Source organism: Eretmochelys imbricata, chromosome 4, assembly GCF_965152235.1.
Source record: "Eretmochelys imbricata isolate rEreImb1 chromosome 4, rEreImb1.hap1, whole genome shotgun sequence".
In the NCBI taxonomy this organism is placed as follows: domain Eukaryota; kingdom Metazoa; phylum Chordata; order Testudines; family Cheloniidae; genus Eretmochelys; species Eretmochelys imbricata.
Window position 1 is genome coordinate 23,943,759 of NC_135575.1, and position 16,544 is coordinate 23,960,302.

The 16,544-nt window shown below is 43.3% G+C and overlaps 1 protein-coding gene across 1 annotated transcript in view; it reads right to left on the bottom strand.

Annotated features, from left to right (window-relative positions):
* The window catches only part of FAM13A (family with sequence similarity 13 member A), a 188,753-nt gene that overhangs the window by 136,256 nt on the left and 35,953 nt on the right, over positions 1-16,544 (bottom strand). The window contains exon 6 of the mRNA XM_077815021.1: positions 9,678-9,758. Within this exon, the coding sequence (XP_077671147.1) occupies positions 9,678-9,758 (81 nt within the window). The remainder of the gene's footprint in view (positions 1-9,677; positions 9,759-16,544) is intronic.

The window sequence follows — 16,544 nt, forward strand, 5'->3', positions numbered from 1 at the left end:
AGATTTCCAAACAGCCTCACTGGGGGTGGGAGGAAAAGACTGATGACTTGCATCCTCTCCTCATCCTTGCCAAAAACCTTGGAAAACCATGCTATATACACCCAGATTTCAGGCTAGCATCTGAAAGGCAGGACTTTTGTTTTGTGTTCTTAACAGCAGTTCCAGATGACCTCTGCATGTACATTCTCTACTATGTTTAAATTCCTGACCTGTGTAATCAGCTTGTTTACATTTGGAAAATTACCCACTACCCTGATCATTTGCAAGGCTCTTACAAAAAAACACCCTCTGCCAACTGGGGATGGGGAAGTTGGCCCCCACAGCACCTGCAGGGACTTCTCCCATGTAGGGTTTACTGCCAGTAATAAAACCCCACAATGTAAGTCCACATCTTGGTAGGCTGAAATAAATATCTAATATCCTTATGATAAATTGTCAGAATCCACCTATTGGTCATATCACTTAACAGCACTCCCCTCCCAAGCAGGTAGGTGCATAATAATAAGGAATGGCAGAGAACGTACATTTAACTTGCTTTCTTTGATAAGCAGCGACTCCTGTCACAAATCTGTCAGCATGATGTGACACCTCTGTCATCCCTTACATACTTGCTCGTGAACTGAGGCACTTTTAGACCACCCTTTTTTTTTTTTTTAAATCGACCTTCTGTGGAAACAAATGCTTTGCTTAACCCCTTCTGGACCATGTATTTAGCTCAAAATGACTATTATTATTATTTATAATTCGTATTACAATAGCATCTAGAGGCCCCAACCAATGTGCTTGCTACTGTACAAAGTAAGGCTAATCTCTATGGAGTGTGGACAGTCCTTTTGCTCTGGGTTTGTACAGATCCTAGCACAACAAGGTCCTGGTTCATGGCTATGGCTTCTATGCACTATGACAATACAAATAACAACAGTGAAAGACGGAGCCCTGAAGAGCTCACAGTCTACATAGACAAGCCACACAAAAAGTGGAAGTAGAAAGAGAGAAGTGATGTAGGGTCACACAGCAGGTCAGTGGCAAAGCCAAGAAGAGAATCCAGTTCTCCCGAGTCCCAGTCCAGTACCCTAGATCATGCTGACTGTATATTTCCTCAAACAATGAGCTCCTTCTCCCTACCACCAAAAACATCCCGCTGGCCAAGAATCTCTCTCTCTCATGTTCCCAAGTTCCTTACACGATCCGTAAGTGACTCTAAAGGAAGTTTCTGCTTTTTCAATGTATTAGAGACCTCACTTGGATACTATTTTAAACCAGTTAACTACAGAGATCTCCCTGCTTAGAAAAGATTACATCACTTCAAGAATACTTTTCGTCCCACTCATTTTGTAGGTGAATAATCCCTGGATGTGAAATTGAGTTGACATTGCTCAAGGCAGGTAGAAAGGAGGAGAGTAGAGCCCAGGGCATTCCTAGAGGGGATAACGGAGCAGCATGAGGGGGGAGCATGGCCAGGGAGAAAGGGGAATACCGTGCAGGGCAGGCAGTCAGCCTGTGATCCACAGCTCGACCACGGGTTAAGGAGTGCTACAGCAAGAACCAGGGGGGTGGGAACAATACATGAGGTCATAAAGCGGGATGAGAGGGGAACACGGCTGGCTGAGCAAATCTGGAGAGGATGGCCTGTGTGAACGGGGAGAGCCAGGGAGATGGGAAAAGTGGGGCCCCTCCGTTAGCAAACTAAGGAGGTTCCCTGTTAGCTCCGATCACTGATAAAGATGACAGCTGTTAGAGTTGAAAGTGCATCAACTATGCCAGCCTGTTGTGTCCACCCAGGCACAGAATCGATCGAGTCTGCACCAGTTCAGGCTATCCCAGTTCTTATCTATACAGTTTTTCAGTAAGGTAAATGGATTGATGCTACCTTTCCAGAAAATTGAGTGTGGTCCTTTTGCATGTGGGCACAAGGGCCTCTTCTAATTCTTGAAAGGGGGAAAAAAAAAATCAGACTAATTTTTCTAACTGCCCAAAGCTGACAGTGCTCAGAAAGCAAGATGGGACTCAGTCTTCTAGCAATGACTTAATGTTCAATAAGTACTTTAAAATTACGGGACAAATCCTTTCTTACTAGCCCCAGTTGCCAATTGCCCAGGGAATCCTGCTTCAGGCTGCAGAGCAGGCTCCACACCCCCACACACTGACCTCACAGAGCTGGGGAGGAAAAGGAGAATCTGCATCCCAATGGATTCTCTGCCTCCACTGGTCCTCCTGCCTGGCCTTCCCCTTCGGTGCTAATGCATAGGGGACCCTCCTGGGGCTGAGCTCTCTGCAGGGATTATGCACCCACTCGATTCCTCTGTGACACACATCAGTGAAGACTGGACTGAAGCCAAGATAGCTGAAAAAAAAAAAAATGGCTCCTGCTGGCTTGGTGATGGGTCTGAGATGTCCACATATCAAAAGGTGTGTTGTTAATATTTCTGTGGGCTCTGCATTATGACTGTAAAGAGCAACAACAAAAAGACTTTGAATAGTGCAGATCTGCAGCCATGTATTTATTTATTTTTGACAGTACAGACTGTCCATTGGTTCCTTTTTAGGCTGCCGTTACTCAGTAGGAATAGTCCATATTACATGTTTGTATCTTGCATTATTGTCCTGTTACAATACGAAACTCAAACTGGACAGGATATTACATTTGTCTCTGCCCTTTAAAACAAAATGCTGAACAAGTGTAAACAGCCTGCCAGGCATCAACCTTTAATATAGCGTAATCTCAGAGCTATAAAGCTTCTCCGTAAAAGAGCAGAGTTATAAAGGAAACGCTGACAGATCTTTTATATCTGTAGCACACCATTGCTTTGTATTGCAGTTGCTTAAGTGCGTTAAGTTTATATTAAGTTTGAGGTTTGAAAACTAAGCTCTTTTTAGGTATTAACAGATGCCAAAACACGTTAGATCCTTCTACCAACATTTCAAATGTGACTTGCCCCGACTCCATTCAGCTGGGTCCGTTTCCTTGGAACTTGGCAAATAAATAAATAAATAACCAACCTTCCTCTGAGACTAAGCATGGAGTTTTGAGAGGCCAAAAGGAGGTTACTTAATGAAATTAACACAGGAAGGAGGGGGGCGGCTGAAAATAGGGCTGGAAATGGGACGCTGGCAAAGCTGACTGTAAACCCTGTCTCACTACCTCCATAGTATTTAGCGAAGAAAGTTAACGTCCACCAATAAAACAAAACTAACAGTGTTTACCAACCCTCATTCCCTATTGCCGTTGATCTAATCACAACCAATGCATTTCCAATACCGTAATGCAGAGCAATGGTGATATCTTAAAAATACCCACAAACGTGTTAAAATAGTTACTCTATGAATATTTTTTGACCAACCATCATGGCTCTCTCCATTTTTAGTGAAAACTTAGATTAGCACTGACATTTGCAGACTTAATCTCCAAATGCTTAATAACTGGTTTCTCCAGTCAGAGCTGCTCACATAGAATCAGTCAGGAAGCAAACAAACCTTTACCAACACTTTCTCTTCAAGACACAGAGCCAAATTCCCTGCTGATATCAACGTGGGGCTGCTGTTCTGAAGTCAATGGAGCTGTGCCGGCATTGTATCAGCAGTGAATATGCCACACAGTTTCTGCAAAACTAGTCTGGGAGTGCGTGGGGATGGGGGGGCGTGTAAAATCTGTGCCAGATCTACACCTGGTATAGACTACTTCCCCAGCTGCCCTGGCTCAGTTGTGCTAGCCAGTGGCAATGTGGGGGTATAAAAGAGGGAGTAGCTACTTCATGGAAGCTCTTCCCGCCACCCATGCAGTGAAGGTAGCTCACCAAAGGAAGTAAGAGGGCAGTTTACTCCACCTCTCTCCCCTGCATGGTTGTGTAAAGTGGTTCACTATTGAGCCCTAATGAATTAAGCTTCACAGCAGCCCTGTGAGATGGTAATAATCTTTACCTATTCTCGACAGCTAAATTAAGGTACAAAGAGGCTAAGCCTGGGAATTTCAAAGCAGCCTAAGGGAATTAGGCGAACAACTCCCATCAAATTTCAGTGGGATTTGGGTATCTGACTCCCTTGGACTCCTTTGGAAAAAAAACAACAACTGAGCCTGAATAGATTGGCCAGGGTCAAAGAGCGCTTGGAACAGAACCCGAGCCTCGACGTCCAGCCCCTTGCTTTAACACTCCCTTCTCAGCACAAAGAACCATGTTCAAACAGACACAACTTTAATCTTATAGCAATAAGTCCTTAAGTTAAAATGCTGACCTAAAAAAAAAAGGGATGGGGGGAGCGGGGTGCAGTCCTAGTGCAGCAGAGTTCTCTCAAAACAAAGGGCTGCCGAGAAGTCAAGAAAGCTAGCTGAAAGGAACAACGCCATCAATAGGTCCATCAGTGGCTATTAGCCAAGGTAGTCAGGGACACAACCCCATGCTCTGAGTGTCCCTAAACCTCTGACTGCCAGAAGCTGGGACCGGACAACAGGGGATGGATCACTCGATAAATTGCCCTGTTCTGTTCATTCCCTCTAAAGCACCCAGCATTGGCCACTGTCGGAAAACAGAATGGACCACTGTGTCTGACCTAGTATGGCCATTCTTAGATTCTTAACTCATTTTTATTCATTTATCTGTTCATGAAACCACCACCGTGGTAAGTTTTCTTCTGGGTAAAACCAAACACGCACAGCGATTTAACATAAGCATGAAAACCCCCTCTGCTGCCACTAGTGTTCCACACCCCATCCCCCACTATGTGAACCTATTTGCTTTCAGCTTCACAGGAAAAGAAAAAACATCCTTGTTGAAAGAGGAAATTATTTAAGCAAAGTTGTTTAGATAAAAGAATGATTAACAAGGCATATAATGAGGTATAAAAACTCCTGTTTTAAACATGCTGATTTCATCTCGATTGCTACTGAGGCCTGGGAAGGAAAGTTAAGGTGCATCAGAACCTATTTTACGATCTTTCCAAACAACAGAGACTTTTGAGATGGAAGTAATAAAAAGCGCAGCCAAATAGCTTTCAAATATATATCACCACTGTTTCACTGTGTAACCAATACCCACATTCAGTTCTCCTTTCGTTTCCTTTTGTCCTCCCAAGATTTTATTTATATATATGTGGCCTTTTACCTGAGACCATATCTCTTACTAAAAAAATAAACGGGACTTTGCTCTGCTTTGACACAGCCTTAATCTACTTCATTTGTTATAGATATTGCAACAAAACATACACAAGGGTCTTGAAATGTAGTCTGTGATGAAAAAGAGATGGAGACACCCATTTTTTAGAAAACACTACAGCATACAATAGTAATGGTCCAAACACAGCAGGAACGCTCTGATAAGCCGGAATGTTGGGGACTGGTGCTAGAGAACGTAGCAACATTTTTATAAGGAAATGAAAAGCATCTACAAAAAAGTTTTGCTACACATATAAAATACACTCTTTCCCTGTTGCCAAGTTGCTCTTAATTGGTCAACTTTTAAAATTTCCCATTTTCCTCTGTTCTTAAAATGTGTTCTCTCCACAGTTGCCAGATAGGGATTTTATTTAATTATATGTGTGAGGCAGAGAGACTTTTCCATATTCATACAGCAAAACACACATTTTGGCAATCGAGGGGCATTCAATAATAAATGCATGAAGGGTTAAACAGACAATCCTGCAAGCACATGTTGAGCTTGTGAGTCCTGAGTTTGGAAAGGGAACATCAGTAACATTTTAAGGTGGCTCGTTTTCTGCTGTCCCCTTTCTGTGACTGTAACCCCCACTGTTATTAGTTCAACAAGTGGGTTCAGGAGACAAAAGACCCACATGTGTTTCCATCTAGCATATCCATCTGCACACATTCAGCATCTGTCACACCTGACACCTTAAGAGCTAAGATGCCATAAGCAAAGTTAATGAGAATGATTCAAGGTCTCATGACGGTCAGGATGTTTACACTGCAACATAAGCCAGGGCTGAGACTCAGGCTTGAGCCCAAACCCCCATTTCCATCTACACACAAATCTCTCAGGTTAGGGTCTATTGCTTTGCAGTTTAGAGGCAGCCCTCCCGACTTGGGAGTCCACCAAAAGTATCCCACAGTCCCATGGGCCAACTTCCTCTCTAACCACAATCCTTATAAAGACAAGTTTCAGAGTAGCAGCCGTGTTAGTCTGTATTCGCAAAAAGAAAAGGAATACTAGTGGCACCTCAGAGACTAAAAAATTTATTTGAGCATAAGATTCCATGAGCTACAGCTCACTTCATCGGATCCATTCCATTTCCACTGAATGCATCCGACGAAGTGAGCTGTAGCTCACGAAAGCTTATGCTCAAATAAATTGGTTAGTCTCTAAGGTGCCACAAGTACTCCTTTTCCCTTGGTACAGTACAGCAGCTCGGTCAGTCAGCATTTAACACTTCCATTGGCTTCCAAACACCAGGTTACACACACACCAGGAGAGAGCCTTCTGTGCCAGCAGTAGAGACTGACCAGAAGTCGTCTTTCGTGAAGCAAGCAGCTTCATGGTCACAGGAGCACAGCCAGATTTTGGTAAATCTCTGGTGCAAGGCCAGAAAAAACAATGGACTTCAGTAAGAGGACCAGGAATGACCACTCATACCAGCAAATAGCGAAGAAACTAGGAATGATGCAAATTTACTGGATCAATGACCAGTGCAGGGAGCGGATTAAGCATCTCAAGATTGAGTACAGAAAAAAAGAGAGACCAGAACCGCACCTCAGGCAACCCATCATCACACCCGTTTTATGAGGAGTTTGATTGGGTGCTGTGCTGAGCATGGAGTCAATGGTGGTGTAGGATGACCTGGTCAGCCAGGATGGAGCCCTACTGGCCCCAGAACCCAGCATGGGGCCTGAAGGAAGCCAGCAGCAGGTGCCGAGTGAAGACAGTGAAGTGACCTGTTGCATTCAGCAGCCCTTTGCTGTCACAGGTCCATTCAGGGAGACATAGCTCACCCTCGGGCATCACAAAGACACAGCAAGCTACAGTAATGCAGACAGCACTGATGACTATGGAATCCAAACAGATATGCAGACACCTCCAGAGGGATTTCAATCTGCCAAAGCACATTCAACCACCATTCTACACCTGCTGAGAGTGTAATTAAAAACTGTCTTCTGTCAGGGCCTCGGAAATCAGGACACAGTTTCACGAGCCCAGACAAAAGGAGGTATTCAGGGTCCTCCAAACCAATGGTGGGGACAGTAATTCAATTTATGACAATATCATTTGGTAGGAATAGTGTCCCAGCCTATCCGTGAATGTAGACTCCCAACCGGCAAAAAACCCTGGCATCATGAACTTTTTCATTGCACCCCGCTAACATTCATAAATTGACCTCTGTTATCCACAAAAGCCTACATCTTTGTGGTTTATGTACTCATGTACAACTTGAGGATGGCAAACTAAGGGCACAAGACTCACAAAGTTCCAGAAGTGTACCTTTCTTCATGCGGGGGCTCTGGACTATCTGCTGGTCATCCCAGGTCTGCATGACAATGGGATCCCACCAATTTGTGCTTGTGGCCATGCTTCGGAAGTGGCTGTACCAAGTGTCATATGCAGCAACAACTAGTTTGAGTCCGCCAGGTCTGTGTCCTCCTCCTTCTCCATCATAAGGTCTGTGAGGTGCCTTTGGTGGGTCAGAAAACACTGCTGAACCATGCATCCGCATCTCACGGAAGCTCTGTCAATTTCCTGACACAGGAGTGAAAGTGCAAGCAAGAGAAGTTCATCAAAAGATGCCTCCTTCATGTTGCTGGGTCCCGTAGCTAGGAGCGCAAAGACCAAAATGACTGCTTGGCAGGATGTGTTGGCGGGCTGTTCAAACTTCCTGCAATGTGCAGGATGGACAGTCACGTTTTCCCACAATGCATCACAGTCAAAGGGCTAGAGCAGCCACATTTCAAGAGGGTGCTAGGGATTCTGGGATGTGGTTGGATTGACTCGGGTCTGCGTGCTGCAGCGTGGACATCAGAGATCGAGGTTCGAACTCGGGTAAGAAAATTCTTAAAGTACGGTTAACAATCAATCAACGTAGACACTCAAGCCCTTGGTTCTTGAACCCCGGGTCTGCTGATTCGAGTCCCACTAACCTGGGGCTTACACTACCATGTAGACATACCCTCACTGTCATGCTAAATAAGGAATCAGTATCAAAATTAAAATAAAACCTGCAAAGAAACATTGCCAAAGCAAATGCATGGCTACAATTCCTTGCAACTTACCAGAAAGCTAGGTGTACGTGCTGTAACATGGGTTTGTTTATGGAACAGCAAAGCTTGGATCAGCACTAAGGACCTTTATTGTTCTCTCTGAGTGGTTTAAGAACAGGTGTCTGATTTATCTATTTATTGTAAAGTAATCCATAAATAGAACATGACCTCAAAGAAAAGCATGACCTAGATGTGGGAGAAATTCAGGCTCTCCAGACTAGCATCTCATGTTACTCTTGCTTTGAGCCAGCCCTGAAAAAGTAGAAGTTGGGCTGCTGATCTAAAAGTCAAGCACACGCACAATAGCAGAAACTTGCCATAGAGAAACAGCCCAAAGAGAATTCATCAATTTGAATTTTAAAATAAATAATTTACTGGAATGCCAAATACTTACTTTTAAATGTACTTACGTAGTTCGTTCAATTACTGTCCCAGAGGTTCCCTACGTACACAAGATAGGACTTTTCTAATTACTGGAAATGTGCTATTAACTACATGCAAGCTTGTTCTCTCTAAGTATAGACAATCGGGGCCTAAGGGTGGTTGGACCTGGTAGAAGAGACACAGAATGTGTCTAACCGATAGCTAGAGCTTTTGTTCCCTCTCAGACCTGCACAGGAACCAGTCACAACTGCACTTACTGGGCTGTCCTGAGAACAGGGACTGCTTACTTCGAGAACATTCTGGGGCACAAGCCACAACCTAAAGAGCTACAGTAGAGGTGTGGCAAGGACCCCAACCCCCATGCTCCGCAATGGCCAGCAGAAATGGCCAGAAATGCAGAGAAGATCATGTGGCACTCTCTTAAGAAATAGTGCAGCAGCTGTGCTTGGACTGTGTACCCAGGAACCCAGGGAAGCATTCTGCCTTCCCACACAGCCCCTGGGGTGGTGTGACTCCACTCAGACCCCAACACAGGCCAGTATGCTACTAGGCATTACCTGTCCTTGAACGTATTTAATGATGGGATTTTCGCAAGTGCACAGTGCCTGCCGAACTCTGCTCCCACTGAAGTCAGCGGGAGTTTTGCCACTGATCACAATGGGAGGAGAGTTGCATCAATGCTAAGCCCTTTTGAAAATCCCACCCTAAAAGTAGTGAAGATCAAAATACCATAGTTCAGAATCTGGTGAACTCCGCACAGTGAAAAATATCTACACTTAACCTGTCTAGAGTAGGTCTGCCTTCTCATAACATGCCCTTCTTCTAAACACGGCCTCAAGTTTATCAAACTTTAAAATGGTTATAATACGTATCTATCGCTCAGGGTTCCTGTGAAACTTGACTGATCAATTGTGTGACTGATTAATGAGAAGCAGCATGAAGATTGAGGAATCTGAAGAAGACGACCAAGGGGATCTTGGCAACATGAAAACCTCTCATTCCCTTTAAGACCAGGTAAAAAAATTCTTATTTCCCATCTGGCAGGGAAACTGAACCACAACAGAATGGTGTGTCTGCAAATATGCCCATTTTACTGTACCTTGCTTCGTGGCGTTGACTTCGGTGCCTCTCTTTCTAAAGCTCTTGTCAGACTGATAGGCAGGGACTGCTCACAACTGGCCTAATATAAGGAGACCCCAAAAATAAACAGACAATAAAAATACTTAAAAATAAACATGCACACACACACAAATAACTTTCTATTTACTCAGATCACTCAGCATTACTGCCAAGCACCTGCCTGCTTATATATACACACACACAACAGGGCACCAAGCAAAGGCAAAGCTCCCTCATGATTTCAAATGACAAAAATTTGGTGGTTCTCTTTAAAGAAGGTACCCGAGAAATAGAGATGGAAGGAGGCAGGAAAAGATTTGCCACCTGATTCAATAATAGTTGAGATCTGCTGTACCTTAAGTATTCTATTTTAGCCTCACAACAGAATATTTCAATGCAGTCTGTCACTTCACAGTGGCGTTCTATGTACAAAAACATGGTGCAGGGAAATTTTACATCCTTGGTGCACATGCAGATCTGTGTATGTCTTCAGGATTATATTAAGGGCTCGTTAAACTAGCTCCCCCAGGGACGTAAGTATACCCGCAACTCATACTTCGGTTTAAGTTGTGTCTACATGGAGGGAGGGAGCATAGCTATGAGGGTTAGGGATGTGATTTTCACTTCCCTAATTAATAAAGCTATGCCAACAAGCAGCATAGACCTGACGTTAGCAACACCACTATCTATTGCTTTATAATTTTGCAAGTGCTTCAGCTAAATTCAACTAAATGAACTCTTATGTATTAATAACACGAAAACAATAACTCTGTTTTATGTAAGTACAGGGTGTAGTACAGTGGGATCCTGGTTTATTAATAGGGCTCCCACGTGCTAAAGTAATACAAATAATTAAGTATTATTGATAATAAATAATAATACTTAAAGCTCCTGAGTCAAGAGCATTCAAAAGAGATGCCAAAATTATACATGTGATTATTTGAGGATCATCTGATCTTTCCCATTCCTACTTGACTTATACATAGACTAAACATAATAGCATTCCTTTCCCCCCCTTGGCATTAAACACACTGCTGTAGGTGAAGCATTTGGAGGCTTGTAAACTTTCCCTTACACATTTCATACTGCTCATTTCCTGTCAGCTCTCATCTTAAAATGTCACCCTAGCTAATCACTTTTTGCTCCTATTATAAATATGCCCATCTGCTCATTGGTGGATAACACTGAAGTACAATAGTCACTAAACAAGGAAACATTACCCAGAAAGCCAAAGAAAGATATTCACAGGTGCTTTTCTCCACACTGCTCTCTGCTCTCTTATTTGAGTCTGCTATCATAAACGCTGATTGCTCTGTAGGCCAGGTGAGAGAGACCGGTTGTTGTCTTGTCCAAATATGGTAATACAGAAAGAAAAGAAGCCTGCAAGGTTCATCAGGGCTACTATAGCCTTAAGGAGGGATTTTCAAACAGGATCAATTCCCACGGACTTCAATGGGAGAAGAGTTAGGCCAATGCGGAGCCCTTTAGAAAACTCTGGCCTTTGTACAATGTTAGAATGGCACGGAAAAATATTAAACTGGACATAATTAGAAGGAAGCTGTTCAGAACTTCAAAAGCTTCCCAGGGGAAGACACACATTTGGGACTAGAGCACGGGTCCTTCTTTTCCTGACCAGTGGAGGGACAACTTGTTTGTGTTTGTTACATATATAATGTCCAGTATCTCAGCAGAGATGAGTGAAGGGGAAGATCAGTTGATTAAAATTAGGGAGGAAGTGAGGGACTTCACCACCAGCCACCCAAGGGGACAGTTTTGGGAAACTCTTTCTGGCCATTGTCATAGAAGTGCTTAGGCTGTTTTACATACTTGTGAGAAGAGGGCTGAGGAAAGGGAGGGAGACTATTATTTTAAAAATTGCTGTGTGCAGGATGTTTTCTGTCCAGTAACCTCAGGGTGGGGTTTGCAAAAGTACGAAGTGGAAATGGAGTTTTACCACTGACTTCAATGGGAGCAAAGTTAGACCAACACTAACTACTTTTGAACCTCCACCTTCATTGTTCTACCTGGAGATAACATGCTTGATTCTGCAAGGGGCTGAGCCCTCTGGCCTGATCCAATTAAGTATTTAAGCATGTGGCTAAGATTGCAGTCAATGGGATCACTCATACTCTTAAAGTAAGGCACATGCTTAAGTATTTTGCCTCACTGGACTGGGCCCAGAGTGCTCAGCACCTTGAGGATCAGGCCCCAAACGATTTCATTTCCAAACACAATCGCACTGGATAGTTCTCTCACAAAAATCTAACTAAGCATTCATAGACCAACAGTGGACATGATGCTGGGCTAGCAGCACACACATCTGCTAGAACACTGCTGTGATTTAAAGCACCAAGTGCAGAAATCTGGTTTGCCAGCTAATCCCTATGTGAAGTGGAACCATTTAGCTGAATAGTAGAAATGGGTGAAGGGAAAACTACAGACCACCTAAAAAGAAAAAGCTGGCAGGAGATCAGTTTTCATATCACTCCACAGTTTCAAATCCCCTAACTAACTTCCCCTCCTCATCGGATGCATGAACTGTATGAAATATAGCTCACGAAATCTTATGCTCAAATAAATTGGTTAGTCTCTAAGGTGCCACAAGTACTCCTTTTCTTTTTGCGAATACAGACTAACACGGCTGCTACTCTGAAACTAGAGATTACTTGTAATTTTATAAACAGAGTTTACTTGGTATTTTGCATCCAGGCAAACAGGGGCTGTCTGCTCTGTCACTAAAAAGGGAAGAAAAGGACAGTTCCAAGGCTTTGCCACATCTCCTATAGCTAAACGAGGAGCAGCATCAAGCCCTGTTCAACCCACTGCTTAAGCAGGTTCTATTGTGTTTCAGTGCAGGCATTTTCATCTCTGTGCTGTCAGCTGGTCAGTGATTACAAATTTAAAGTGTTCTGCTAAAAAGATATTTGGGTGGGAGACCTCCAAAGGAAAAAACTTTGCGTGGCCGGGAGCCAGGTTGCACTTTGCCATCCAAGTCAGCACTCAACCAAGGCCTTAGCATGTTGCTGAGAGTCACCCTGCTACTGGAGTGTCACCTTTCACCTGAGATACAATGTAAGACTGAGGTCTTGATGGTTTCTGGTAATTAAAAATCCCACTATATTTTTTTTGTAGAAGTAGTTATGTGGCAAGACTCACTGGGGTAATTATATTCTGCCTGCCTAGATTCCCTCCTCAGTTCAAACTGAATAAAGACATTCTTCACTTCCAATTCATAACTGTTGGGATTCATAACAATTAGCATTATTGATCACTGCTAATCAGTTGTCACATTTCATCACAGATGTGGCTGCATAACAATGGCTAACTGTATTATTAGACTGTCTATAATTGCAGTTTGAACAGCACTTTGAGATCCTCTAGAATGAAAGGAACTACATAAAAATGGAAGGAAGCATTATTATTGGGTAGGTTTCTTAAACAAGTTTATTCACAGGTCAGGTGATAAATTGCAATAATGAAATGGGAAATTGATTTATATTTTAATTATGTACGTTATTTTTCAGTTTAATGCCACAAAACTGAGTCAAGACCATATCTAAACACGCTGAGAATTCTGCTATAAAGCAGAACATGAGTAACATTTTCTTTTAGCACACATATACGCACAGTGCAATTCAGACACAGCAGTCCAGTTATGCTGTCCTCTTTCCTGGATGGATGGTCAAGGAATCCAAGTTCTGATGTGACACTACTCCACAAATGCCGAAATTAGGAGGGTGCACTGAGGTCTTATTTTATGGTTCTTGTAAATCAGAGGTATGCAACACAAGATAGGTATCTAATCTGTACACACAACCCTTTTGTTAATGTGCACCTACTCTACTAGTTTCTCTCTTATTTTTAGGCTGGCAAATACCACAGAAAGGAGTCACCCCCAATTTGATAATTATGCCACTATATGATAGTGGTCCAGAAACTCTCTCAAGGTCATTGAAGGGTACCGAAAATTAAGGAACAGCCTTGATGATTTTTTCATTGCTTTGAGATTATAATCTTACAATATGGCCTGAGTAACAGGCAGCATGCAGCTGTACTGTCCCAGGAGCGAGCAAAGCAGGGACTCAACTGTAACTTGGAAAGTCTTCATTCAGTCCCTGCTTCCCTACTGATCCATGGGGAAAGCCAACCCTTTCCTTGGCACATCTTATATTCCTGTGCATGGCAGCTGAGCACGTAGGGGAGTGGAGCCAATGTCCTGTCCCCACCCTTGCCCATCTGTGAGAGAGGTGAAACACATGCAGGGATGAAGATGCTCACTAGGCCCCCCCGGCCCTGTGCAGGCACACAGCAAGAGTCACAATCTCGCCTTTGATATTTTACATTGTTATAGCATTGTGGAGTCACTTCTCTTTTTTCCTTCTCATAAAGCTATTTACTTTTGGTTTCCTCCAAAACACTGAATTTTTCAAAACTCTTGCACTTTGTACAATAATAAAACTACGAGGTGCTGAGTTTTAAATGCTTTGCATCTTGCATGGTTTTTGCATTCAAGAGTTTTTTCAAAATGCAACTCAAAAACCACCTGTGATTTTTGCATGGCCTTGGTCGACTGATCCACGTTTTTAGTTTTAAAAAGAGCATATTCCCTTCCTTTAAGGAAGCAAAAGGTTTTATTTGTAGTTTGGGCAGATCTTAAGATATCCAGGCCACAGGGCGTCATGTGTCACATGAGGTCAAGAAGGTGATGAGCATAACGGAGTTCAAGGGAAGATGCTGCAGTCCCTAAGTGGGAAGTGATGGCAAAAGCCATAATCCCCTTGTATCATGTTTTATCACCAAATACCTAGAATAGGCCTGGTGCCTGTTCTAAAAGTAGAGCATTACGTATGCAGGATGTGAGGACAGCTGGCAATCACGTGTCTGAAATGCACTCATGAAAGACAGAGAAGATACGGGGAAGAAAAGAAAAGAAAAAAAAAATCTATACTAAGGCTCTGTCTAAAAGCAGGTTCCTGATTTCCACGCCACCTTTCAGCAACAAAATAGAGGCACAGAACCATACAAAAATACAAAAGGCCTTTGTCCAAGGCCCTTGGCGCTTGCCCCCAGCTCTGCATCAGGAATCTTTCTGTGCCAACACTGATGTTTTTAAAAGTCTAAACCAGTGCTGGAGAAACATTTTTTAATTCATTTTCTTCACCTATTTACCCCTCTGTTCCCATCCCCTGGTCTCTTCATGTAGCGTTTCAAAATAAAGGATTCCCACAGAATCGTGTCCCAGTACCCTAGTGTCGCAGCACACACCTAGGAGGAAACAACGCTAAAAATACACCAAAAAGGGTGGAGGAAAATATATAACATACAGACACAATGATCAGGGGTAGGAGAGACCAGGGCCTGATAGCACAAAGTGGTTATTTTACAACATTTGTTTTATTTTTACTATATAAATTTAAATTTGGATTGGGGGCAGAAGGACAAGTTGGGGTTAAAGTATAAGGACAGGAATTGTGGGATGAAGGGAGGAAAGAGGGAGAAGCGAAGAGGCAGGGAAGGGGAGAGATGGGCACTGTGGACTGGGAAGGTGAGGCTGGGCACCTGCAGGACTGCAACGGCAGGAGAGGGAGTTGGATGCAAGGGTAGTACAACCAATGGCAAAACAGATAATGATGAACGGGATGGAAATACCCCATGTCCAGATTTCAGAGTCCAGGAAATGATGATGTCAGGAGGCTGCAAAGGCTCCCCCCAGCTGCTGCTCTTCTCCATGTGGAATGAGGGTTGGGAGGCCACTGAGACTGGCACCCTAGGATGAACCAACTGGACCCGGCAAAGAGGAGCTGGAAGGCTCTGGCATACCTGCATTTTCAAATTGTAGCCAATGCTTGCTGCACCAGATTCTGTCTTGGTTCATACCCCATGCAACATCAGAGTTTAACGGGATTGCAGGAGGGTGTAAATCGGATCAGAATTTGGACCAAAAACTCTTCACTTGTGCAAACACTGCAATTATTGTAAATCTCCCACTAGCCAATGGTAGATGGGAATTACTCAATAGCTTTGCAAGAAGAATTGACTTTGCACACAAACCACATGCAAGTTGCTGGACTGTGTGACCCGGAGCAAGTCAATAAATCTGTAAAGTAATTGTATTTTTGTGACAGGGAGCAATGTGCTGCTACCTTCTGCTGATGCATGAGTTTTTGTAATCTGGAACCTCATGGACTTTCTCCTGCATACTGAACTAATTTATTATCATTCCTTTTTTAAGTTCCACTGCGCCATCTAGAATTTATTACACAATCAGCAGGTTTAGGGACACTTGCCAGGATACAAGGAAGGTGACTTTCAGGAATGGCAGAACACACACCGTCAAAGGGCCCATTAAGTAGTTATGCAGCTTTGAGTAAACAGGTTGCTCTTATTCTTTTTGCCCGAGTGTTTGGTTAGATCATACCAAATTGACTGTGAATAACACCAAACATTAGCCACAGGTCTACAGTTAATTGCTTCCAGAAGTACAGGTCTTTCCAGGAAGGTGATACTTTCTTTACTGCAAGTCAGTGGTGAGGGACTATGATGTTTTAGGTCGGTGCATGACTGAACCTTTGCCAAGGTGGCCCCTGGGCATTATACTCGCTTGTCTTGGACACGGACCTCCGTCACCCCCTCCACCCCACCACTCTTAGATCCACCTTTTTATTTTAACTAAATGAAATTATTAGAGATGTTTCCTGTTTAATCATAGGCACTCGCTATGTTAAATTTAATAGAGAATAAACTTGTTAAATAGAATAAACTCCCAGGGCATCAAAAGGCAAATGGCAGTAGAAAAATGACCTGCTAAACGACAGAGTCATTAGAAGACTGAAATAGTGGTAGCAGC